Source organism: Drosophila nasuta, chromosome 2L (genome assembly GCF_023558535.2).
Source record: "Drosophila nasuta strain 15112-1781.00 chromosome 2L, ASM2355853v1, whole genome shotgun sequence".
Taxonomy (NCBI): Eukaryota; Metazoa; Arthropoda; class Insecta; order Diptera; family Drosophilidae; genus Drosophila; species Drosophila nasuta.
Genome location: NC_083455.1, coordinates 5,448,295 through 5,474,436, shown reverse-complemented (window position 1 = coordinate 5,474,436; position 26,142 = coordinate 5,448,295). Strand labels below are relative to the sequence as shown.

The 26,142-nt window shown below is 36.8% G+C and overlaps 3 protein-coding genes across 4 annotated transcripts; 2 read left to right on the top strand and 1 right to left on the bottom strand.

The window, feature by feature from the left end:
• Positions 1 to 321: 321 nt before the first annotated feature.
• LOC132784872 (axin-like) lies at positions 322 to 2,244 on the bottom strand. Its single transcript, XM_060790766.1, has one exon. It carries the CDS (start codon positions 2,242 to 2,244, stop codon positions 322 to 324), a length of 1,923 nt encoding a protein of 640 aa, XP_060646749.1.
• Positions 2,245 to 3,141: 897 nt separating this feature from the next.
• Positions 3,142 to 6,393, top strand: LOC132798218 (cytosolic 10-formyltetrahydrofolate dehydrogenase-like). The gene is made up of 4 exons (XM_060809997.1): positions 3,142 to 3,304; positions 3,370 to 3,753; positions 3,809 to 5,530; positions 5,588 to 6,393. The coding sequence occupies exons 1-4, from the start codon at positions 3,272 to 3,274 to the stop codon at positions 6,215 to 6,217; spliced, it is 2,769 nt and encodes a 922-aa protein (XP_060665980.1). The 5' UTR covers positions 3,142 to 3,271; the 3' UTR covers positions 6,218 to 6,393.
• A 2,841-nt stretch (positions 6,394 to 9,234) lies between these two features.
• Positions 9,235 to 26,142, top strand: LOC132787643 (sodium/potassium-transporting ATPase subunit beta-2). Of its 2 annotated transcripts, none has more exons than XM_060794834.1 (8): positions 9,235 to 9,378; positions 11,908 to 12,391; positions 19,602 to 19,742; positions 20,005 to 20,124; positions 20,424 to 20,590; positions 20,655 to 20,765; positions 20,831 to 20,996; positions 22,070 to 26,142. In XM_060794834.1, the coding sequence occupies exons 2-8, from the start codon at positions 12,265 to 12,267 to the stop codon at positions 22,171 to 22,173; spliced, it is 936 nt and encodes a 311-aa protein (XP_060650817.1). In that variant the 5' UTR covers positions 9,235 to 9,378; positions 11,908 to 12,264; the 3' UTR covers positions 22,174 to 26,142. The 2 variants fall into 2 exon arrangements, with proteins under 2 accessions (XP_060650817.1, XP_060650806.1); XM_060794823.1 differs by having other exon boundaries at positions 9,235 to 9,477.

The following is a 26,142-nucleotide window of genomic DNA, read 5'->3' as shown; positions in this document are numbered from 1 at the left end:
ATGTCTTGACACACGTTTTTTTTCCGTTTGAATGCGTATAAATGTCGCATTCGACATCAGAGAATTGCCCATATTACAATATTTTTAAAATAACGTTGTGTACAAATTTCAGCCTCATAACATAGCTCTTATCGCTTGGGCTGTTCCTTGATAGTTCAGATAGTAAAATTACTGAAATAGTCAATCAGTTAGTAAGGAAAAACAGCCTTAGATAGGTAGATTATACATAGTGAGTTTATTATTTATTATTATTTATTCTTCTGAAATTGCATTTCTAATTCATAATATAGCTTACTACATAATATCCACAATACTTAATAATTATTCAAATGGTTTTACGAGACCCATTACTTTATCTCCAAACAAAGGAAGACTGTGAAAGTCATCAACAATCTCTTCTTGAATCACTGGACTGTCTGGATCATCACAATGCGTCTTGAAAAAGTATCTAAAATGTCCCCTTCTGGGTAGGTACTCCTTAAATTGGCGCAACGTCGGCTGAGCGCATGGTATTTTTATTCTGTAAGGAACTGGCTCCTCGCAAAATTGGAATACAACAACGGTTCCCGATGGTTTTATTGGCAGTGAAGGTGGATTGACAACGGCCGGCTGATGCAGAGTGGGTTGTTGTTGAACAGAACGACGAGCAGTGCGCGTCTCATCTTCTAGTTTCCGTTTTGCGTCTTCCAATTTTAAGCTTGTGCTTGCAGCAGAGCGAGTGCTCTCGGTGCATTTTAGAGCCGCATCAGCTGAGAGCATGCTGATGCCGCTATCTGTGTTCATTGAAGGCCATTTGTTCATTAGCTTCCTAGAACAGGAATTGGAATCGGGCAAGGACTTTGTTGAGTGACCACTCAGACTTATGGCACAATCACTGACCACACTCGAATCATGGGTGACCGTGCGTCTTCTCGAAGGTATAGGCGGGCAGGGTGACATTGTGCCAGGTGAGCGACGGGGTGTCTGGTCATTCCACACTCGCGACACATGCTGGTCCAGTATGTCTTGGTCGTTGTCTTCATCGGCTGCAAGCTTCTCCCGCAACGCCTCCGCAAATGTATTATCAGTATCTTTTGTAGCTGCGGGCATTCGATCCAAGCGCGCACGTTCCTCAAAATCGCGTTTGCGTTTCACCTCCTCCAGTTTGGGAATCAACAAGGCTACAAGCTCTGTCTCCTTCAGTGGTCTGTGCTCGTTTGAATGTAATCGTTGCGTGCGCGGTATAACCTGAAGCGAGTTGGTTTCCTTATTCGCTATGACGCTCTGACGTATGGCCTTACTAGCATGCAATTTATTTCTGCGTTCACTGTAAGGTCGGCCATCCATTGAACAACTGGACAACGACATGGTGTCAGAGTCAGTGTAACCGCCAGAGCTAACACTTGCCCTTTCCGAATCGATGCGGGAATTGGGCACAAAGGATGTGTTCGTGGTCGCAGTATACACATAACCATGTGCTCCAGGTGGTCTAATTTCCAGTCTTCTTTTCTGAGTGGCCATCAGAAGATCGCGCGTGAGGCGCATAGGGACATCGTTTTGGGCACGTTCATTTTCTGCTTTTACATTGTCTAAATTATCGCAAAGCGAAAGTGTCGAGTCCTCATGCAGCGTGGGCAACGTTGAGCTACGTGGCAGTGTGTTGGCAGCACTTGCTGAATTACCTGAACTGGCAGACGTGGCGGGGCCACCATCAGTGTTGTCCAAAGTGGTGACGCTGCTGCTGAGGTGCTCCTTCATCGCTGACATTTTCTGAATGTACTGTATGTACATCTCGGAGCAGAGAAAGCTGGGATAAATATTGTCGCGTATGGTGGACTTTACATTCTGTTGCATGGCATCGTAGATGTGGGAATTTAGCGGAATCTCATTGGACTTGATGGCCTTGATTTGAGTACGCAAATCATCGGGCACGGGCAGCTGGCTTTTGCGCAAGAATCGATATATGGCTCCGATGATTTGCTTCACCTTTTCCCCATCGGTTTGCTGCTTCAGACCCTCGCATGCAAAGTAGAAATTGAGATGATCATTGTAGGCTGGCGCGTCCTCTTCGACATACTTCTTGAACAACTCCATGCCATCGCGATCCTCGAGCAGATGGTTAAGTGTCCGGGCCCAATTTAGATAAGATGGAGGTGAGTTCTTCAATGTGTTTATAACTTCTTCGGTCATTTTTTTAGCTCGGCTCTCTTCACCCAATACAGGTGGTCGTGGTCCACTACAACTGTTATTATCGTAACTATTCATTTTCTGTTATTTGGTTTCCTAACACACCAAGGTGCCACGACTTTACACGTTGCTGTGTTGTCGAGTCTATGTTTCCACTTTCACTATATTTCTTTATTTAACACTTTCAATGCAAGACTTCATTACTTAAGAAATTTTGCTATCCGACACACGTCATATGCCCATGAAGGTTTTTCGTTGACTCTTTTGCGACAATGTTTTGCAAGGCTATTTAAAGCAAAATCTTTATCTAAGGATACTTCTACAATACTTCAATTATACGAGCATATGTTATGTTTATTATTTTATGACTGTGCATATGGCATCGGCTTTAAATCATGCGCATATAGTGCGAAAATTGTTACAGGTCACAACCCATAATTAGCTACCTACTCAAGTCGGTCTGCCCTTAAGCTGAGTTTAGGTAGATTTACGGGAAAAGTGCCAAAGATTAAACATTTTGATCCAGTTGATAATTTGACCTTGAAAATGAAAATTCAGAGCGAAGCAATGTCGGATTTGTAACCTATACTTTGTAAAGCAAATTTACCAAGTGTGATCTGTTACTCGAGTTTTGATGTTCAATGTTAAGTTACTGCATTCATTCTTAAAGTTTATTAAGAATTTTCAAATTACAGCATTAGTTGTTCTAGTTAAAGGTTAACTCATATAAAATATTTGTAAATATGTTAGCTATAGAGACGAAATTCACTTAAGTCCGTTGACTTTACTTAAGCATATGGTTTTTAAAATTTGTACACAGTATTGATAACGATATGGCCCAACATTAATCATATCCACCACGTTTCTTTATTGTACTCCTATATATTGTATATAGGATTTGTATATATGGGATTGAATAGAGTTCTTAAAACTTAGATTTTTTTTAAACACATTTTTAGTTTATTAATTTAAGAATGCGGCGTTTTTAAAGTCCTCGCATGTACATTTTTAGATTGTGAAAAATGGGCCTAGAATTTCTTTTTCCGTTTTTGTTTTTGTTTACGAACGCTGGTTCGTACCCTAAATTAAAGAAAAGTGCGGCACAATGAATAAATGTCGTTTTTTAAGCACCGCTCAAGTAACAATGCATGAAACAATATTAAGTAAAATGTAATTTTAAATTCATCCAATTTTATGTTACAGAACACACTGCGAGTTGCGATCATTGGTCAAAGCATCTTTGCTGCCGATGTCATGGAACTGCTTATGGAACGATCGAATGTCAAAATCGTTGGTGTTTTCACCATTCCCGACAAGGGAAGTCGCGAAGATGCTTTGGCCACAGCCGCGGCTAGATACAACATTCCCCTCTTCAAGTTTCCCACATGGCGTTGCCGCAAAATATCCATTCCAGAGGTGATCGAACAATACGAGTCAGTCGGAGCTACTCTCAATGTCATGCCCTATTGTTCGCAGCTTATACCCCAGGAAGTGCTTTGTGCTCCCGCCCTGGGCAGCATTTGTTACCATCCGTCAATTCTACCAAAACATCGGGGTATAAGTGCTATTTCATGGACACTCATCGAGGTTTGAATATTACAATGAGCTTTTCTATTGAAATAAATTTTTGCGTCTCTTTTAGGGCGATGAGATTGCCGCATTTAGCATTTTTTGGCCAGATGACGGTATTGACACTGGTCCATTACTGCTTACTAGGCAGACCAATCTAGAACCAACCGACACTTTGGACACCATTTATAAGAGATTCCTGTATCCCGAGGGAGTCAAAGCGATGGGAGTTGCCGTCGACATGATCACTAAAGGCACAGCTCTGAAGATCCCCCAACCGGTTGAAGGTGCTACTTATGAGGCAGATTTAAATAATGAAGAGAATCAATTCTTAAACCTTCAGCAGTCAGCGGAGCGAATCTGGAACTTTATCAGAGGCCTCGATTCAGTTCCCGGAGCTCTCGTCACTGTCGTTCATTCAGAAGAATGTGAGGAACAGGTTCGTTTCTTCGGTGCTCATTTGTATTCTGCTGGACCTGTGAAGGATGGACAGCCACTTAAACTAAAGGGCCTTGCCAGAACCGCCTGGGTGCATGAGGGAGGATTGCTGATTGAGGGTACAGATGGAGCATTTGTGAACATTAAGCGCATTAAACGGGGCTCCAAGATGATCAATGCCTCCGATTGGTTTAAGCAGGCAGAGCAAAAACCCATCACGGACTTTACCGAAGATGAACTTGCCAAGAAGGCACAGCTTGCTTCCATTTGGCAGTCCATACTCAAGGAGTCGGTAGAAGATTTCACAGACTTCTTTGCAGCTGGTGCTGGATCAATGGACGTTGTCCGATTGGTCGAGGAAGTGAAGGATGCCTTTGATGTGCCCTTTGAGAATGAGCACGTCTTCAAGGCACCCGTTTTCGAGGAGTTTTTTGACCTTCTTGTAAGGACACTGCGTCAAGGCAGCGGCGATTCTGGAGCTCAGAAGTTGGATTACGATGGATTCGTTTTGCAGGCTAATAAGCGAAAGATTAACGTACCGACACAGCTCTTTATCAATGGAGCCTTCGTGGACGCAGAGCAGAAGCGCACTCTCGATATTGTGAATCCCACGGATGAGGAGATCCTCTGCCAGGTGGCTTGTGCCAGTGCTGCAGATGTGGACAAGGCAGTTCAGGCGGCACACAAGGCTTTCTACGGGTCGTGGAAACAGGTTTCTGCCAGACAGCGTGGTCAGCTGATGTTGAAGCTTGCCGATCTCATGGAGCAGCACAAGGAGGACTTGGCCACCATAGAGTCTGTGGACTCAGGAGCTGTCTACACATTGGCATTGAAAACACACATTGGCATGTCCATTGATGCTTGGCGCTACTTTGCCGGCTGGTGTGATAAGATCCAAGGAAATACCATTCCGGTGAATCCTGCTAGACCAAACAATGTACTCACTTTCACACGGAAAGAGCCTATTGGAGTCTGTGGACTGGTGACACCTTGGAACTACCCCTTGATGATGCTCTCCTGGAAGATGGCAGCTTGCATCGCTGCTGGCAACACTTGTTTGATCAAGCCAGCTCAAACTTGCCCCTTGACCGCATTGAAGTTTGCAGAGCTCACGGTTCAGGCTGGCTTCCCTCCAGGTGTTATAAATGTGCTGCCTGGAAATGGTCCGGAGGCTGGTCAAGCTGTGGTCGATCATCCAATGGTAAGAAAATTAGGATTTACTGGATCGACTGCTGTTGGCAAACAAGTGATGAAATCTTGCGCAGTGTCAAATCTGAAAAAATGCTCATTAGAATTGGGAGGCAAGAGTCCCTTGATAATATTTGCTGATTGTGATCTTGACAAGGCTGTGAAGCAAGTGAGTATCTTCCGGAAAAGTTAATCCTCCTACTACTGAAGTGTCTTTCTTTTGTAGGGCGTCTCCTCAGTGTTTTTTAACAAGGGGGAAAACTGCATAGCCGCAGGTCGGCTCTTCGTGGAAGATCGTATTCATGATGAGTTCGTCCGTCGAGTTCTCAAGGATCTTCGCACAATGACCATTGGAGATCCTCTCAACAGATCTACGGCGCATGGACCACAGAATCACAAGGCGCATCTTGATAAGCTGATAAGCTTCTGCAAACGTGGCGTTGAGGAAGGAGCCACTTTGCTTTATGGAGGATGTCGCATTTCTGATATGAAGGGCTTTTTCTTTGCGCCAACTGTGTTTACTGATGTCCAGGATGATATGTATATTGCACAGGAAGAATCATTTGGACCTATTATGATTATATCTAAATTTAATGGAAGCGACGTGGACTCGGTAATGGAGCGTGCCAATCGTACAGAATATGGATTAGCTAGCGGTGTCTTCACTAAGGATATTAGCAAGGCCTTGAGCTTCGCTGATCGCATTGAAGCTGGCACAGTCTTTGTGAATGTGTATAACAAAACAGATGTCGCCGCTCCATTTGGAGGATTCAAGCAGAGTGGCTTTGGCAAAGATTTGGGTCAGGAGGCGCTCAATGAGTACCTTAAGACTAAGTGTGTCACTGTTGAGTATTAAGTTCGAAATTTGTTGCGGCCATTAGGTAGGCTTACATTTTATTTGGCAAATTACTAGTTTAACAAATTGTATATGGAAAAGATGTTTTGCAGAGAGACTGAGATGATTACAAAATTAATTAGAAGATTCATTGAACATTTTCTGTATGTAATAAAATATTCATAATGATTAATTTTACTCAATTTTCACTATGCTGCACATTTAGGTTTTAAACTTGAATATTTTAGATTAATTTTCAAATATAATTGTGTCATACGAATAGGAATTCCCTTTTGTCCTATAAATCCATGATTGAAATTTGCATGATGAATGCAGTGCAATTTTCGATGTTTTGGCTTAAAGCGTAACAGTTCTTTTCCACGATTCTGTCTAGCAATTGCACGCTAGCGTCAAAAGGAAATATGCATGCAGATACGCAATCCCCGCAAGCTATACAGACACCTCTTGTTTTTTTATTCGCCGAACTTTGAAAGCAAAACAGCCAATGTGGGTCAACATTCTGGAAGCTCCAAGCTCGACGAATTGCAAGTTAAATGCCTGTGAATGATTTAACCATTGTGTTTAAAGATTTATTGAAATTTCTCTAGCGTATGTATGATAAAGTGTTGCAAGACTTTTGCATTAACTCTGAAATTCGAGGCCAAGGCGTCAACATGTCGTCTACGCAATATATTTGCGACTTAAAAACATTCTGCGAAACTGTGTTTAACTTACAAATTTGCCAGCCACATTTACATCGCCTTCGCCCTTTAGCTCGAAGCGTCTGTTTCTCTCATATTGTTTCACCATTTGCCATCTCTCCTTTACTAACACGATGTAATTGTATTTGCTATGGGGACATGTGTCGCTGCTGTTCTATTCTTGTACATGTTTCCTTCATGTTGTAAGTTGCTGGAATTTATGCAACATTCATTTTGAAGAGTTTGTTCTCTGTGTTTGCAGTATGTAATAGTTAAGTGTAAAATATATAGATTGGGTTGATCTTTTAATCTGATTTCTGGTGTGCTCTTAGTTAAGTTAATTACTTTTCAGCATCAACTATCAATAATCGAAAAAGAGCAAAACTTGAAAATAAATCAAATGAAAAAAATAGAAATAGAACCTATTTTTACTTTAATCTATATATTTTTAAAAATAAATTAAATTATAATTACTACATACATATAAAAAAATAACTAAATCTGTGTAAATTACAGGCAAACATCTAAAATAATACAATAAAATATAAATATTAGTATATATATTAGTATTTCATAGTATTTAAAGAGTTCAAAAGAATAACAAACAGAACATATTACATAAAGAATTATTTCCGATTTTATAATTTCAATGTTAAAAGTAGATTCTTTGAATCAATTTTTAATACAAAACAGCTAATAGTTTCATTTAACAAGTAACTACCAACGACTTGTCAGGAGGTAATTGTAAATATAGTTTCAACGTGGTCATGATACCTATAAACGAAGTCATTTATTCTTTTCTACGCTTCCTAAATTTAGTGGGATGCAATGGAATGCCACAAGAATTAAGCGCACACAAAAATGGCAGTTAGCAAAAGCTAAAATAAGAAGGCAATAAGCCGCAATACACACAAGGCAAGCAGTTGCCAAGAGCTTAAATAAATGTCAGCCCTATAAACAGGTATCCTCGTATATTAATAACCCCACAAACAACTAGAGCACTAGTAGGGCTTGGCCAACGGGATTGTGTGAGATTTGAGAGGACATCGCAGAGAGATGTGCGGCTTTTACAGTCAGTTGTATAATGCACGCTACGCATTCAAAACAGCTGAGATATGACGTAATTGAATGTTGGCCAAACAATAAACGAATAATGACTAGCAGTCATCTCCTCTCTCTTTCCTCAAATCCCAATCGAGATTGGGCAGAGCATTGTCGATGACGTCGGAATGGGGTAATTTTTTTGCTTTATGTAATTTGCCAATATAGCGGGGCTTCTATTTTAGCAACTCGGAGTTTAACTCTTCGGTGGAAAACTTTTCGCAGCAAGTAATCAATAAATATTATATTACTAAACTCTGCAGGAATCTTTCATTTTACTCTCACTCTCTTTCTCCCTGTCTCTTTCTTTCTTTCTCTTTCCCTCTCTCTCTCTCTCTCTCTCTATTAACCCCACTTCACTCTCATACTCGCATTCGCCATAGTCTATTGCGCAAGCTTGCGGCAAATTGCCTGGAAGTTATTGGTGTATTCGCCTTGGAAGGCTCGCTCGAATTTTACAGTGGAACTATTAAAATGTTAGTTATTTGAATTTGAATAAATAAATAAAATTAAAAAAATTAACCTTGGTAAGAAAGTTTCGTATAAAATAATTCGATTAGTTCATTGTGCGTGCCTCAAGAATACAGTTTAGAAGTCACAATACAGTTTTAACATCTGAAACCACTTGATATGCAGCGCACGCACACAGTTTGACAATAACTGTACAAATCGCAGCGGCAGCAGCAGCATCATCATCAGCTCAGCCGCAGCAGCGGCATCGGCATCGACAGCGTTAGTCGCACAAGAAGCAATCGCAGCAGTAGGAACGCCTGAAACCTTGAAAGCTTGCAGCCCAACTGTTTGATGCTCTTCAGCCACCCGAGCGACCGGCTCAAATCTCGTCCATTGACGCCACCCACAAGCCACAAAGTCCAGCAAGCTAAGCGACTAAACGACTTCGTTTGAGGTTCCAGTCACGGCGACAACGACAACGGCCGTGTCGGCACCCAGCTGAGAAAAAGCTACGAGGCGGCAAAAAAGCTTTGCCTCTGTCTTCCCATGCGCAATTGTCTGCCCATCCCTGCCTAACCCCGCTCTTCTATACCTCTTCCACTGAGTCTCAACTGAATGCGAATCGACGACGGCGACAAGAAGACGAACAGAAAGCCGAAGTGAAGCCGAGCAATTCGCTCACAGCTGCAGCTTTGGCGCTAGCGAAGTTTACGCTGAACGCTGGCACTATCATTGGCGTTTTAACTGTGAACGGTTGCTACTCGCACTCGCTGGCGGATTAACGGCACATAGAAATAAACAGATATATATATCTATATATATATCTCAAATATATATATATTTATATATACATATATAGAGAGTTATTATGTATATGTCTGCGTAGAAAAGAGGAGGCTGAAAAGCAGCGTTCAAGAAAATCTATCTGTATGTGTGTTGTTGTTGGTGCGCCGCTGCGAAAAATACAACAAATTTTCATGTATTTGCACAAAACGTTGGTTACATAAAAAAAGAAAAATTCTCGAGGTGATGATGCAAAAGTGTCAAAAGAAAAAAATCTATCTACCCAAAAAAAATAAAATAATAATGTTAACATAAAAACACAACGAATGAAGGAAAACAAAAAAACCGATTATGCAAAGTTTTCGTTTGGTTTCCACATAATCGTCGATATGCAAATCAAAAACAAATAAAATAAAAGACTGTCTTAATTTGTGATTATATGAACAGCGTTGGCAACGGCGACGCCAATGGCGACGCGTCGAGGACACTGTGACAGCACCAGCAGCAAAAATATATCCTTGTAAAACTTATATACATACCGAATTTCGATTTTTTCTTGCTGCTGTCTATTAAAAAACAAGGGAAACCCAAATAACTTGAAATTAAATTGAACAATACATAAAACAATCATGAAAAACAATATTCTATAATAATGTATTAACAATATAAAATGTTTATAATATTACATAAATGATATCGCTAAAAGTAACAAGGACTTATCTAATGATACAATAAGCCATTTTGTAGAGCGGACAACGCCTTAATACTGACGTTACATATTAGAATATCGAATAAATGTGAATTCTATTCAATCAGCTAACTCTAGTGCCATCCACTTGTGTAATCAATATGCTTATATAAACCAAGTAATAGCGTTGCAAGTTCGAGCTTTGACCCACCCTCTTTACTAACACAATGCCAACATTTCAGTTTTAGCATAAAAATTCCAAAATTGCATTAAACTCTCTTTCGCACACATACACGCACTCAAGCACATGACTGCTGGGCTAAATTGTATTGCCTACTTTTGAGCGCCAGCCTTCTGCTAGATATTTGCCCAGCCTTTTTTTTTTGCCCGCCATCTTCATACGGCCAGCAGTCTTATAGCCAAATAGCCACAGGCACAGAGCTAGATTCAGTTGAAAATTTAGCTATAGCTATAGCTATAATAGCCGTTGTTGCTGAAGCCGCAAACGTAGCCGAGGCCATGCCTTCTTTGCGCTTTCTCGGACGCGTTGCGCAATGTTCGCTGCCAAATGGCAGCGACGTCGCCGGCGGCAGCATTAAAAGTAAGTCAAGCAATGCGAGTGCGTGAGAGCGTCGCTATGTCTGTGTCTGTCTGCGTAACTGTGTTAGCACAAAGAAAAGAAAATGAAACGAGACTAGGAAAATTCGGAAATGGGAAAAGAAAGGAAACATTAAAGAAATCTGAGTGAACATATTCAACGATAAGCGTAAATTATACTTTACATTTGCATATTCCACAGTGCCTTGACCAGTCATCATCGTTTATAAAAACCGTTGCACTTCAATGCCTGCTGCGAGGATTGGTATTTGAGCAGCTGAGCTAGCATATCATAGCATAGTTAATCCAGATCTGCAACTGACACAAGCATCAGTGCTTCGGAGGAGGGCTCCCAAGGGCTGTTCTGGTTGTCATTAGGACTGGCGCCCAGCTGTCAACTTTTATGCCATAGCCCATCTCAAAATGTTATTCTGTACAATTCCAAAGCTGCACCAAAAAACCTTCCAACGTCTTTCCAGGCGCTCGCAGCTCTCACCTTCTCTTTCCCTCTATTTCTCGCTCTCGCATTTATATTTGCCCTTTCGCAGCATTCTTGCGCTTGGTCTCCTTCTCTCTCTCTCTCTCGCTTTCTCCGTCTCTCTGTCTCTCTGGGGAGTCTCATTGCGCAAACTCACTTTGGCTTTGGTAACTTTGGATGCTTTTCCACGCTCCTCGTTCGAGATTACATAACAGTTGGCAGAGTGTGTGGCTATATTCGGTAGGCGACTGCAATTTGTTTTCACGCAAATGGCAAAAGAGTTGACCAAATTAGCACAATTAATTAAGAAAAATTCATAAAATATTCACTAGAATTACCAGCAAGTGTGTTAAACTGTTTTCCAATTGTTAGACTCGACTCTAAAGCGAGCTTATTCGCATTTTTTCCAGTGTGTCCTTGTGGAAAAAGAAAAGAAAACGCAACAGCAATAACACTTACACACACAGCAGGCATATAAGGACACATAACAATTTTTTCCATTAGCGCAAAGCCCAAATGTATTTGTAATGTTTATATAAGCACCAAACAAAATAGTTCAATTACGACAATATTAAGCTTTATGCAGTTGCAAATAAAGGCTTACACAAATAAACAGATGGAAATATTGATGAGGAGGATGAAATCAACTTATAATACAAATAAATCAAAAGAAAATTAATCAAATATAGAGTGTGAAACAGGATTTATGGATACTTAAGAAGATTTATCAAAAATGATTGTTATGTTATGTCAATAAATGCAATTGAATGTGTGCACCTCATTAATCTAGAAACAAAGAAAAGTGCCTAACCTATACATTTTCGCTTACCTTAACACCTCCCAACAGGTGGTAAGGCATGCAAAATCTGAAATCATTTACTCATAACCTTTAACCTTATTTCTATTTCAGTAACCAAATAAATTTAGCGCAAATCTTAACACAATACTGCTACGAACATTCAAAAAACCCATAAAAAAATGTTGTACCAACGCAGTTGATTAAGACAAACACACAAAAAATAAAAAAATAAAACCAAGAAACCAAAAATATAATAAATATACATAACCAAAAACCAACACCAAATAAAATAAATTAAAATAAAACAAAAGTATTTATAACGATAAGCGATTAAAGCCTAAGCATTAATAGTTTAAAACTAGTCTAACTGACAGACAGAGACACCCTTCTTTGACCTGGTGCAACTGAAACCGAACAGTTCTTAAACCAAAAACTAAAAACCAAAAGAAAAAAACAACAAGCTCTAAAATGGCCGACAAGAAGATTGGTGAATACTATTCCCCACCGCCAAAGATGGGCAAATGGGAGGGTTTCAAAAAATTCCTATGGAACAGTGAAACTAGCCAATGCCTCGGACGTACCGGATCCAGTTGGGGTGAGTACACATCAAAAATCTATATCTATACTAGAGTATTACTAACAGTAAGTAAATAAGCTACAGCACTACTTTTATATCTTCTAAACAAGTGCGTTTGCTGTCACCTGTCATCGAATCAATCAAATGACGTATACGCCCGGGTGTACATAGTAGTTGATATACATATATTTGGGGGACATCCAAGGGCACGTCTAGCATGTTGCTGACTGACTTAGACTAGACTAAAGGCAACTAGTAATTTGATACCCATATTTCATTTGTATTTGTTAAATGATTTGTTTCGAACGCTTTCGATAACAATTAAGTATTTTAAAATCTGTGTGTAAATTCAGATACTAGAGATAATGCAAAGGCAAAAGAGAGCTCTGTTGTTACTACAATTGTCAGCTCATGCAACCATATACATACATACATACGTACACATATATTTAATTTCAACCTTCGTGTTTACCCTCTTAATGCGTATCGATCCAGTGGGCTCATTTCGTATGCCATGCACAATAAAAAGTCACGTACTTTGGGCCAGCAAATTGGCTGCCAGCACTAAATATAGAAGCTAATATTCTAGAGGAAATATTTAAAGCACATGCGCTCAGTCAGTAATTCATCAGTTACTCATTCGGTCAGTTAGTCAGTCAATCAAACAAGTCAGTCAATCAATTCAGAAATAGTCAAATTTTCAGACGTAAAAGTTACTTCTAACAATTACATAACAATTTCAGTAGTCGAGTGGAGTGAAAGGGGCTGGGACAGAGAGTGTATTGAGAGTTGAGACGATATTCTAAGTGGCCACTGACTGAATTGGCAGCAAGGCAAACATGACTAATCATTTGATGTCGTGTGTAAACGCCATGACCACAAAATGTCGAAAAAGTCGTAAATTGTCAATGACAAAAGACAATAGGGAAATAGACACAAGGAAACCCAAATATGTGAAGTCTTTAAATTTGGGAGTTCTCTTCTCAATACTAGATATTTTTATAGTACTGCTGTAATACGTCAGACAATTTGCTATTGTAGAGAGTAAACTAGTATAAACGAAGAGAAGTAGAGAAGACAAATCAATGTAATCTTAAACCTCTCTTCGAATCTGGAAAACGAACACGTTCAAACCATATAACTGTGATTTTGCGATCAAACTAAGCGGTTTTCATCAATTTCTATCATACGTGTTATTTGACTTTTTATTGATGCGAGTATATACACACAACATAGTAGATAGCATGACCATCCCTATTCCATCTGTCAATTTGAGCTGTCTCAGCTTTACCTCACATCAGTTTAGCTCAACTCAACTCAACTCAGCTCGATTCAGGCACGTGCTGGTTGTTTGTTGGTCGGTTATTTTTAGCACTTTCCTGCGAGGAGGGAGGTTAGTAATTTTTAATGGAATTCAATTTGTGATGCTGTCGCATCGCTTGACAATATTGAAATATTGATGCCATGGATTCTGCTGTGTGTCAATCGATGTCCGAGATAGATTGCAAAGGTCAGTTGCTAAACGTTGGTTCGCTTGACGCAACCGCCTCGCCCGAAGTAATTACGAAATCATATTGCAAAAGGTGCTTTGATAAGCTAAAAATAAAATACAAGGTAAGCTTCTATATGGGCTTCAGTAACTAGTTAAAAAACATAACAAGTTAAACTATCTCGTCTCTCTTTTAATAGTTAAGCCGCTTGTGTCAATAAACCTTTGACTATTAGTCTAGCTGTAGCATAGAGTTCTTTGTGAATTGTCTATAACCCAGTTTTGAGTCAAGAGTGGGAACTGAAACCTGCACTATCATCATTCGCTGCAAGGAAAAGCAACTCGACAAAAAATCAATTCTAACCTCGTTCCAAAGCATGTTGTACACACTGGCAACTGGCAACTGGCAGCTGGCAGCGCAATCAGCTTAGCGCCAAAATGTGGGCGTGGACTAAAAACAATTTTGCCTGCTGGCTGAGGCACGAAACACTGTGTCTCGTATTTAGCTGCTGTGCAGTTGCATTTACAGTGGCTGTTGCATGATTGCTTTGTCTCTAACCTACTTAGTTGCAACTTGCGTGTTGCTTCTTAAGTTCAACACTTAGCACCCCATCAACAGCGAACTTTTTCTCTCTCACTCTCTCTCGCTTTCGTATTTGCCTCAGACAAGTGTTGGTAAATACGTTTATATAATAGGAGCTAGTTTTGTGGCTCTCTTCATGCTTTCTATATTTTCAAGTTTTAATCATTATTTTAGTAGTTAAAAATATGAAATATCTAAGAAGTTGATAATAATAAATAAGAAATAACGTTTTTTTTTAAATACACTCAATACTTTTAATGATTAATGAATACAACTTAGATTAATGAAGGAACTAAAGGATAATACAGAAGAACTAAAACAATACATTTGTATCGTTATAAAAAGAATATCTAAATTCCAATTTCTATGTGTAAATTTAAAGTTTAATTTGGAAGATTATTGCACGATCTCAAGAAAGAGAGTTGGCATCTGTCTTATGTTATCCATTTAATACAATGCTTTGATTATGCTAACAAACGCTGACTTTAAATGCAAAAACAAAAAAACAAAATCAGAAAACATCTCAATAAAACTGTTTCAATTGTCTGACAGCAGACCAATTGAAAAGCAATCATTTCAAGAGACAATTTGTCATGACATCAATGAGCTCAATTCGAGACGTTAGAAAACGCACGAGACATCTTTTTTTTTTCTTTTCTTTTGTATCGAGGTCTTGCAATTTGCACTAACCCATCAAATTGAGCCGAGTGCTAAATAATGTGCCAAAATCCAAGTCATACGAATTGTACAGATGCGACTACAAACCATTTCGTTGAAGTGGTTGACCTCCACAAACTGTCAGTCTGTTAAATAGTTTGCACTGGATAACCTATTATTCAATCGACACTCCAATTAGCATGAGGTTCGCAAGTCGATTGCGTAAGTGCATTATAATGAGCTAAAGATTTTCTTTGTCCAATCGCAGACATCTTTTGCATCGACCAGAAGATACAAAAGAATTTGCAACAATCAAAGTTGCATGAAATTGAAAAACTTTCAATGCTCTTAATTGAAAAGCAATAAAGAACAACTTTTGTGGGCTACCGGCTAGAAAATACTCTATTACAAAAAAAGTTTCTTATTTACAGAGAAAATAACATAAAACGAGCCTAAATTAATCCATTCTCAGTCGTTGTATTTTCACAAATGTTGATCTACGCTTTTAGGGTGCTATAAATAAATTATTCAATGCCTTACGAAGGCGCAACATGTAAATACCTTGGGAAAACTTATTAGCTATTCATAATTGAAACTCTTTTCCCAAATTATGCATATTAATATTAGTAATTAATTTTAATTATTAATAATCTATGTAATCGAACAAATAATTGAAATATTTTCCATTGAGTGAGTAAATTAATTTCAGTATAAACTACATTTCAAAAGTGTAAAGTAAATCTAAATATAAATGAAAATGATGAAAACTACCATGTTGAATACTTTAAATTGAAAACTGAACCAAAAGTCTGAAAGTCTTGTTTGCATTTAAAGTTTTTTCGAAAATTAGAAACAGAAATTATTAAAATTGAACATTTTTGAAATATAAATCACTTTTATATTCATTCTTATCTAGCACATAAAAAAGAAGAAAGAATTTGACAATATATCATTCCGTTATTTATTTGTTGGGTTTTATATTATTGCGCAAGTTGAGAGCAAAGTATATATGTATATTATACATATATAGAGTCTATAGTCTATGTTTATACGATGTGGAAGCTTGTGTAAGTGCTTTTGTGCAACATAACCCGGGGTGCTGTGAATCCTGATGTTGACAGTTGTATTTTCTGCTTCATTTTACTGGTCATTTTTCCCTTCTTTTTATGTGACAGCTGCTGTTTTCTACCATTATTTGTGTGGGTGTAAGTGTATGTGTGGGTGTGGGTGTGAGTATGAACGTGGGTGTGTAAATGTGCATGTAATTTTTGTATTTTTCTGCAACTGTCAAAATTTGCAGAGAACCCGAGGAGAGCACTCACTGGCCGAGCTCCCAATTTCACACTCGTTGCAGCCACAGAAAGGTAAAATTGAAACTGAAATTAAAAAAGGGAAGAGGAAGAAATGGCCGCAATTCATTTGTATGCCTATGCGTGTGTATGTAAATGGTGTGTGCAGCAAGCAATGCATTCACATGCACACACCCACACACAGAAACAGTCTCTCACAATCAGATACTCACCAATACCAGTCCAGCTCGTTACAATTTTGCGGCAGCTGTGCAAATGCCAAAGTTCAGGCGAGAGACCTGCAAAGCCAAAAGGAACGAGAAAAAGAGATATAACAAGATAGATAGAGGACGACAGAGAGGCAAAGAGGCAGAGAGGCAAAATGAGCGAGAGAAATGTTGTCGCTGTCAGAGAGTCCGCGCACAATGCTGCGTATACTTAATGTTCCACTGAGACCTGCCAGGTGCTCACTGGCACAATAGCACACATACATATACACACACACACATACACACACACACAGTCATATGCATAGAGTGGAAAAGAGAAGGAGAAACTCGCGTAAATCAATCGGATTTTAACACAGACCCTGCATAACTAAACCGAAACTGGAGAAGGCAGCGCCAATCCGTCGCCTGGCAACCGAAATAAATCAAACAAAATAGCACCATTTTTTAAGCATGCCGCTCTGATTATAATTATCATGGATAATTTTCATAAATCGTATTTCATTTTAAATATTAATTAAACAGGAATATTTAAGCAGGGGGATAAAGCTGCAAAGTTGCTTTATTTGTATTTGTGGAATCAATCATAATAATGTTAACATTGTTTTTCTTAATTGTTTTTAATAATTGAGCACAGAATATAATACATTTTTGATATCATATAAAAATATTTTGTAATTTATGATGAGATAGACTTACACACACATATTGTCAGAGATAGTATGTGTACTCCGCTATTTAAACTAAACAGCTGTTTTGTGTACCAAGACGAACAACAAATTTGAGCAACTTAACAACTGTGCACATTCTCTAATTCCCTCTTTGTATTATTGCCTTTCCAATCTCCCGAGAAACCTCAAACCGAGCATCATAGAACCAAAAGCCACTGCGACCGCTGAAACCAGAGAAACCAGAGCAACCAGCTCGTTAAGTACAGAAATACACTTAAGCATACACACACACACATATACATAGAGAAGTGTAAGCACACGCTGACATACATACACATATACGAGTACATATTATATACCACTTGGAACAACAATAAGAAAATGTAGAATAAAAAGCACAACCAACTGCAAAAAGGAACTCCTTGTTCCTCCTTCTCTCCTTGTGTACGCCTCATCACTCTTTCTCTTTCTCTCTCTCTCTCTCTCGCTCTCTGTATGAAGCACAGAAGTGCTCGAAGTTAGCTTCAGTGTTGCCATGCAAACCTGATTTTTATTTAACTGCCTACATATAACGTTAGTAAATTACGTAAGGCTATGCAAGCATTTTCCCTGTCTCGCTCTGTTTTCCGCTTCGCTTTCAATTTAAACGCCTCAATTGACATGGGAACTGAACATCTTTAATTAAGTTGCCAATTATGAGGAACATTAACTGCAAACTTGCGTATGCTTTTTATTTTCTTAAACGATTTTAAGATTTTGGATAGGCGATAAAACAAATAGAGAAAATTGTCGCTCTTGGAATACTGTCACTGAGAAATGTATGCGCATACTACATATATAGAGTATAGAAAATCGAAGTGTAACCCTGTTTTTGACAATAACTGTGCTAACTGTCTTGCCATGCCATAAAGTAACGCAAGTTATGGGCTCTTTCTATCCATGTTTGTAAGTATCATACGAGCGTACTTATGTCCATGCAAGTGTGTTGGTATTAGTGCGAGTATATGTGTGAGTATGTTTGTGTATGGCCATGAGAAAGCTTTGCCAGCGAAAGAGAGAGAAAGAGAGAAAGGAAGCGTGCATCTCAAATAGCTTGTTGGGTCGAATTAACAATGCGCATGCGTCTTTTTGTATTGCCAATACTTTGCAACTTGCCAACTAATTGACCATGAGAAGAATTAATGTTGCCAGTGTTTTCAAGATGACTTGAAAATTAACGAGTTGCATTCGCTTAAATATGTTTATCATGATGATTGATTGATGACCGAACACGGAATGTCTCGTAGGCAGTTATTTAATATGTAGTAGATTATAAATTCAAATTTTCGAAAATTCTTTACACATTTTTCTTAAAGCTTTTCCTCTTGTAATATTGTGTTTCCTAAGTTCCCACGACTTGCCCATATCTTGGATAACAACTGATGATTAATGGGTTTACAAATTACGACAACGCCAATGTCAATTCCAACGCAATCGTACATTTATCTTTATGAATTGTCGAGTCTTTAGCATTGCATGGCGTATACATAATTTACTTAAGCTATCTGGAGGCATCTTTGTAAACCTATAATGCTTTAGAATTAACTATTTAGTACTGAAATACATTCCAATTAAATATAATGGAAATGAAATCTTGAAACTAAGAAAGAAAAGTCACTTTCATTTACATAGAACTTAGCGACCTTTTAATCACTCTTAATTATAAAACACAAATGCCAGAATGACAAGCCAGTCAACTCTACGGACAAGGGTTTACTTTGCACATTCCACCACCCACTCCCTTAAAAGAAAAACGATGAAAAAAGTTAGTTCCTTGCCCTTGCAATCCCCCAGCCCAACTTGCAGCCAGAGCCAAGAAAATGTCAAAAGTCGTGCATTGTGTAACGAGCTTGGAGTGGAGTGAGGAAATATAGGAGAAGTGTGACAAGCTGAAAGCTGGTGCCAGAAATAGCGCAACTGCCAATTAGCCAAGGGCACAATGTACATATAGAGTCTGATACTTCGTATTTGAAATTTGACATTTAAGACTCAATAATCAAAAGCATCATGCATTTAAAATAATGCACTTTAAAAGTACATATAATGCAGTAAAGTAAATCAAAAAGAAGCATACGCTAAAACCGATGAGGTGTCATATGTGGGGTTGCCTTAAAGCCACAACGTTTAATTATGTGGAACCTCGAAGTATTTATGCCACATTGTGGTAAACATTAAAATGACTTAATTGCCGTCAACCTTATTAAATGCTTTGACCTGATTGGTTATGTGCAAGCAAAACGTAATATTGATTTCCACTTCTTCTTCCCTTTCAGCAAAAATTCTACTTTTCTATATTATATTCTACGCGGCGTTAACCGGATTCTTTGCTGCCATATTCGCGGTGTTTTATCAGACATTGGAGGCTGATAAACCTAAATGGATGCTTGACAATGGATTGATTGGATCGAATCCAGGTAATTAGAACGAATATTAAGTATGATTATGGCATTATCATTCAGTTTACTAATAATTTGCATATTTCGAGAATTAATGAGTATATATAAGAGCAGGCGTAACTCATAAATGCGTCACGCATATAAACACGCATGCCGAAAACCAATCGAAAATATATGCAAAAAACCATAACAATTTAATTAACTAATTGGATATGAAAGAATTGTATAGTTCTTTGTGACTTTTGTTTGACAAAACTTGTCTGGTTGATTGCCTTTGCAGGACTTGGCTTCCGACCAATGCCCCCAGAGGCGAATGTTGAGAGCACTCTTGTCTGGTACGAATCATCGAAGCAGGACAACTATAAGTATTGGGTTGATGAAACTTCATCATTTCTGAAAGGTAAGTACAGCAAAGAGTTTTGACTGATTTTGCAATGAGATGCAGTGTGCATATTTTTGAATTGTTTTTTGGTTTTAATTTTTGTGAATTTTTTACATACTCACATTTGTTTTTTGTCAATAAACAATAAACACAGCTCACAGTAAGTGAAACAATTATTTTTGTAAAACACAAACACCTGAGTACTTATTGCTATAACTGATTGCTAGATTTAATTTTGGAGTCCAAGTGAAGCCATTGAAAGATGGAAATTTTCAACAATACTAAATAATAATATTCATACAATATAACATTCATAGCTTACGATGATTTGCCCAAGAAGAATCAAGTGAACTGCTCATTCGAGAATCCCCCCATTGATGGCAAAGTGTGCGGTATTGATATTCAAAGCTTTTCGCCCTGCACTGCTGATAATAACTTTGGTTATCATGTGGCCCGACCCTGCATATTCCTTAAGTTGAACAAGGTAAGTTCGTAGAAAACTTGTGCATTATTCACAAGCATTTATAAATAATTGTGTAATTATATAGATTTACAATTGGGTGCCAGCAATTTACAACGATTCAAAAGCTTTGCCCAATGACATGCCCGAGGAGTTGAAACAGCACATCAAGGAAAAGCAGAGCCTTCGACCAAATGAGGTAAACTCGACTCATTCAATCGATCATTATTATAGTGTAATAATAATTATTATCTTTTAACTTAGACTGGCGTTGTTTGGGTATCGTGTGAGGGTGAAAATCCTGCTGATGTTGAGAACATTAAGGCCCGCGATTATTATCCTCGCATGGGTTTCCCCCATTACTACTTCCCATTCAAAAATATTGAAGGCTACATTCCGCCAATTGTTGCTGTTCAATTCACCGTCGAAAGTAAGTAGTCAAAATTATTAAAATTATTCATTTTTACAATGCTTTATGTTAAATACTTTGTAAATGCCAGCTAGAAGATACTGTTAATATCAAGATTTCACAAGAAAGAATATGCCTGCTACCCATTTTTGAATAAGAGCAAAAGAGTGCTGTATTATTCTTAAAATATACCGTGTTAATATACAGCAAATATATTAAAATACACCAAAGACTATATTTGGTATATTAATATAGTACTACTTTCAAATAATACTATATACCAGATATATGTATGTGTGTGCTAGATTATTAAACATAGTATTCGATTTGCGGGGGTGGAAGTGGGCGTGTCACAAATTTGAAACAAACTTGATCTAAGACATCTGACAAATGCTGTCGAAACAAATTTATATCCCTTACAGTCTTACAGTCTTTGAGATATAGCTTCATGTGGACGGACGGACAGACGGACATTTCTAGTCGTCTCGGTTATTGACGGTTATTGACCCTTCTACCAAAGTAGCCTGTATATTAATGATAGATTACTATCATAATGTGAAGAAAAACGTAAAGCATGATAAATGAAATAAGAGTGTCCAGAATTTCAATCAAACTCTTACCAAATGCCAAATGATAACTCTACCTCAAATATGTTAGCTTTCTTTAGCCATACAAAAGAAATGCAAACAAAGAGAAATGTGAAAAGACAAAGGAAAATATCAACAGACCCAATTTTACGCCACAATAAACATTAATAGAGAGCTCCAGGGCATTGAGTGCGTCAAGGAGGATGAAGTTAAAGGAGAAGGACCATTATAATAGGGACGCAATAAAGCTTTCAAAACGGATGAATTTCATTCACTGAGCTATGCACGTTTTCTAAGTAATTATTTCGCATTTTCAAGCGTTTAGAATGGCTAAAATGGGTTAACTCACAACATAAATTATCGTGTTCCATTTACAAATGAATTCATAACTGGATTACTGACAGAGACTGAAAAAGTTTTAATAGTCACAACATTAATATAAGTTCCTTGATTACTTGTCTTAAATTACAAATGTTAAAACGATTATTTTTTTCTCAACTTTCTCAGCTGGCGTATTGATCAACATTGAGTGCAAAGCCTGGGCTCATAACATCCATCACGATCGCTCGGATAGGAGAGGATCCGTCCACTTTGAGTTAATGGTCGATTAAGCAAATCGAAATGGGATAGTATCATAAAAAGGCTACAAGCTTGAAGAACAGCAGCAGGAGGAACTGGAAGGTTACGGATGGAAGAGTGGTGGGCGTGACAGAAGTGAGAAGGATCCGCTAACGGACAGGAGTGACGTGACATCAAATAGGCCTACAAAACAAGCAGATAAAAATGAAAATAAAGCAGAGTCACGTTAAACAAAAATATAAAAAATAAAAAAAAGACAGTGACAAACACACACAAAAAGTAGCAGCAAGCAAAAACAAAATTGAATAAAAAAGCTAAAGTAATAATAATGAGAAATAAATACAGCAACAACCAAAGAAAAATCTAAAACAGAGCTACAAGAATAAAAGAAAAGCAAAAGCAAAAGGAAAGCAAAACAAAAAAACGAATAAATTAAAATAATATTATTAACTCTAGCGCTAAAAAGCTAAAACTACCCAACGCTATCAATACGCTCCATACACATGCATACACACATCTACACAGACACACGCACACCTACAGACAAAACCATATAACTTAATTTGTTAGGAGAATTTTATTTAGTTAACAATTTAGGCAAAAATAGCAAATGGTTAAAATTGGCAAAACACATAATTTAGCGCAAATATGATATTAATAAAAGAAAAGAAATGAATTAATAAAAACCAATTGTTGTTAACAAATTCTACTTTGTTTTTGGTGTAATTTAATAAAGATATAAACGACTAACAGCGCAGCGAAACAAATTATAAACAAATGAATGCAGCAACTGTTCTTAATTCAATGAGAAACGTGTTAAATAAAAAATAAAAACAAAAAACAATTATTTATATTTATAATATTTAAATAAATACTTATATATGAAGAAACAAAGTAAAAAATAAATGGAAAATTGGAACGCATATATAAACACAACATATGTATACATACATAATTGCATACATTAGAAACATGATCCAACCAACCCAAAAAAACAAAACCAAAAAAAAAACAAAAAAAATCAAGTATATAATTTGTTTAAATTTGTGAAAAATTTAAACTGTCGGCATTACTCCCATGAACAGCAAGAGCAAATCATAAAGAAATGTATAACAGCAAATTTCTAAAGCAAACAATATAACTGTAGATTTAAAAAATACAAAACAAAACCGAAACCGAAACAAATGAATATGAAATTAACTGCAAAGCATAGTAAAGAAAAGTAAAGAAAACTAAGACGCAGAATATTTGATAAACACAAAATAAACAAACGCATATAAATGCAAAAAGAAAACCCACAACAACACATTTAAAATTAATACTCTTCACTTATTATGAAAAACCAAAAAACAAAATAAAAATAAATAAAAGTAAAAGTAAAATAAACAAGATCATTAATGTGAAAATTGCATGAAAATAAAAAGAAATATACAGAAAAAAGCAAAAAAAAAACTATAAAACATAATAATAATTGAGGCAAAACCGATAAATATAGCTGAAAGTAAAGTACAGAGTAACTGGTTACAATAAAACAAAAAGAGTATATAAAATTAAAATATATTATGTATACAAGGAATCCCAAAGAAAGATTAATAATAATAAAACGAACTTAATTTAACTAAACAACAAAAAAAACCCTACCGTTTCGATATAACATTTTTAACAGCCATCTCTTAGCAGACGTAGAACCAGAAACCAGGGGCGATCCAAATAACCGACCTTCCAGCGAAAGAATGTGAGGGCAGCACCACAACAGATACAGATACACCTTCCCATCCATCCACTGCTTAGGCAACTTTTTGAAATGTGTGTTGAAAAATTATTTTCTATTATATATTTTGAATATTCGTTTCGAAAACAGATTTCTTTAAGTTACAATTTACTTTGATTCTTAGTAAAGCAAAATTCATATTTACGCCTCAACTAACTTAATAACTTTCTCGCTCTATTGAGACACCCCACCCCATAAAAAGGAAATAAAATAAAAAAAAAAAATTAAAAATAATAAAAAAAAAAAGAAATAAAAAGCTACATCTCTTAACTGGCATACTAAGCTTTATAACTACCCCCTTTTACCATCCAATTAACTAGTGCTAGTCTAAAGTATAAGAAACAAATGAAAACCCAAACCAAAATGATTATAAAATTAAACATAAAATGTTATAAAGTTTTGCTACAGATGAAGCAAAGTCTCTAAATAATAGTTTAAAGGAAAATGTTATACTTAAATATATATATTATAAAATTATAATTAAAAAAAATACTTTTATTAAATAATTTAAAAGTATCAAGTCATAGGCAAAATCTGGTTGAATTTTCCCCATAAAAACGGGATAACTCTTTTGCGAGGAACTTGGACTTTTGGATGGCAAAAGGCAACGTTGTTTATAAACCCTTTCCTTTAACAATTCAAATAATTTAAAGAAGATAAACTGTTTTATTTCTCAATATTCGTTGAAGTCAATAATAATAGTACGTTGTTAGTCCAAAAGTATCAAATAGTTTCCCGAAAATTTAGCATTTTAAAGACTTTCAAAATGTGTAATAATAAATTCGACATGCAACCAAAATCTTGTATGCAAAATAGTTTTCGAACAAATAAATTTCTAGTGCATGTTTTCCTATAAATTAAAAGAAATTACAAAAAGCAAAACTAAGCAAATAGTTAAGTAGTGAAAATAAAATGCTGCAGTTTGCAATAAGCAAATTATGTAAACACGAGTTGTGAGAACACTCAATTTTTTTCAAGCAGTCGCGGGCAGCCGTAAAACTATTAAAATGCAAATATTTAAAATAAATCCCATAGATATTTGTTGATTATTTTCAATTAAATTGATTTTGTTATTTCCAACCCGAAACCGAATTACTACGCACAAAATTTCACCTAAATAATCTTTATTTTTCAACCGGGCAAAGTGTGTTCCCAAAACCGCCGATAAATATTAGTAGTTTATATAGGGTAACAAAAGCTATAAAAAAATATAACAATTAAAAAGTAAATAACGTATAATTATATAAAAATAAAAACTGCCAAGTAAATGTTTGACCCTCTAGCGCGTGTATTAAAATTTCCACAAATTTATGTAGAAAAATTGGCTTTTGAATTTTTCAATTTCAATATGATTCATTAGGTATCGGCAAATGAGACAAAAATGTATTTGCACCAAATGCTTGCGGATCCAAAATGTTGCATACTTTGTAGCACAATTACTAGCATGCGGCAACTACTAGAACACACTTAAAAACATATTTAACAAGAATATATATGTATAAACTGCCATTTTTTACACCAAGTGTATGGAAACAAAAAAAAAAAAAAAAAAAATACAAAACAAAACAACAACAACAAAAAAATGAAACACGATTCACGTGACTCTTTTGTGTGTAAACAGACAACTTACGTAATGAGCACAAGGCAACTACAATAAATGTTCAACCATTCTCAAAACGCAACTTTTCCTTTATTTAACAATTTCACCAACAACAAAACAAACAATTACTTATCATATGTTTGCAGCTTTGGAGACACTCTGGACGGTGATGCTGCTGCTATTTCTATGTCCGGCTTTATAAAGCTGGCCAAATCAAATTCGTATCAAAATTGTGGCAGATGTTAATTTCAAGTTATTTGACGAATTTAATTACCTATTTCAAAGCTTCGAAATGGAAAGTGAATTATGAAATGTTAATGGAATAAGAAAATGTATTTGGTTAATTCAGTTTGTATCAATTAATACCGAGCAAAATCTACTCAAGCGTGGCAAACGCACGACTGAGTATTCACAATACACAGAAAGACACTGCCACGCTAAAAAATTTGGCAAGTATTCGAAAGATTTCCAATGCGTGAAGAGCGTGAAGTATGCAATTTTTGGATCTTTATTTGCCCGAGACTTCTCTCACAACACGTGCACATTGCAGCGACTAATAGAAAAATAAAACAATGTTTTAGAAAAACTAAAAAAAAAAAATAAAAAAAAAACAAAAATATATAAAAAAAA

Bases quoted from the DNA above. Each gene is read 5' to 3' on its own strand.
- LOC132784872 (XM_060790766.1), bottom strand. From the start codon at position 2,244: ATGAATAGTTACGATAATAACAGTTGTAGTGGACCACGACCACCTGTA.
- LOC132798218 (XM_060809997.1), top strand. From the start codon at position 3,272: ATGAATAAATGTCGTTTTTTAAGCACCGCTCAA. The intron at 3,305-3,369 runs GTAACAATGCAT...TTTATGTTACAG, and splicing joins GTTTTTTAAGCACCGCTCAA to AACACACTGCGAGTTGCGAT. The intron at 3,754-3,808 runs GTTTGAATATTA...CGTCTCTTTTAG, and splicing joins TTTCATGGACACTCATCGAG to GGCGATGAGATTGCCGCATT.
- LOC132787643 (XM_060794834.1), top strand. From the start codon at position 12,265: ATGGCCGACAAGAAGATTGGTGAATACTATTCCCCACCGCCAAAGATG. The intron at 20,591-20,654 runs GTAAGTTCGTAG...GTAATTATATAG, and splicing joins TATTCCTTAAGTTGAACAAG to ATTTACAATTGGGTGCCAGC. The intron at 20,997-22,069 runs GTAAGTAGTCAA...CAACTTTCTCAG, and splicing joins TGTTCAATTCACCGTCGAAA to CTGGCGTATTGATCAACATT.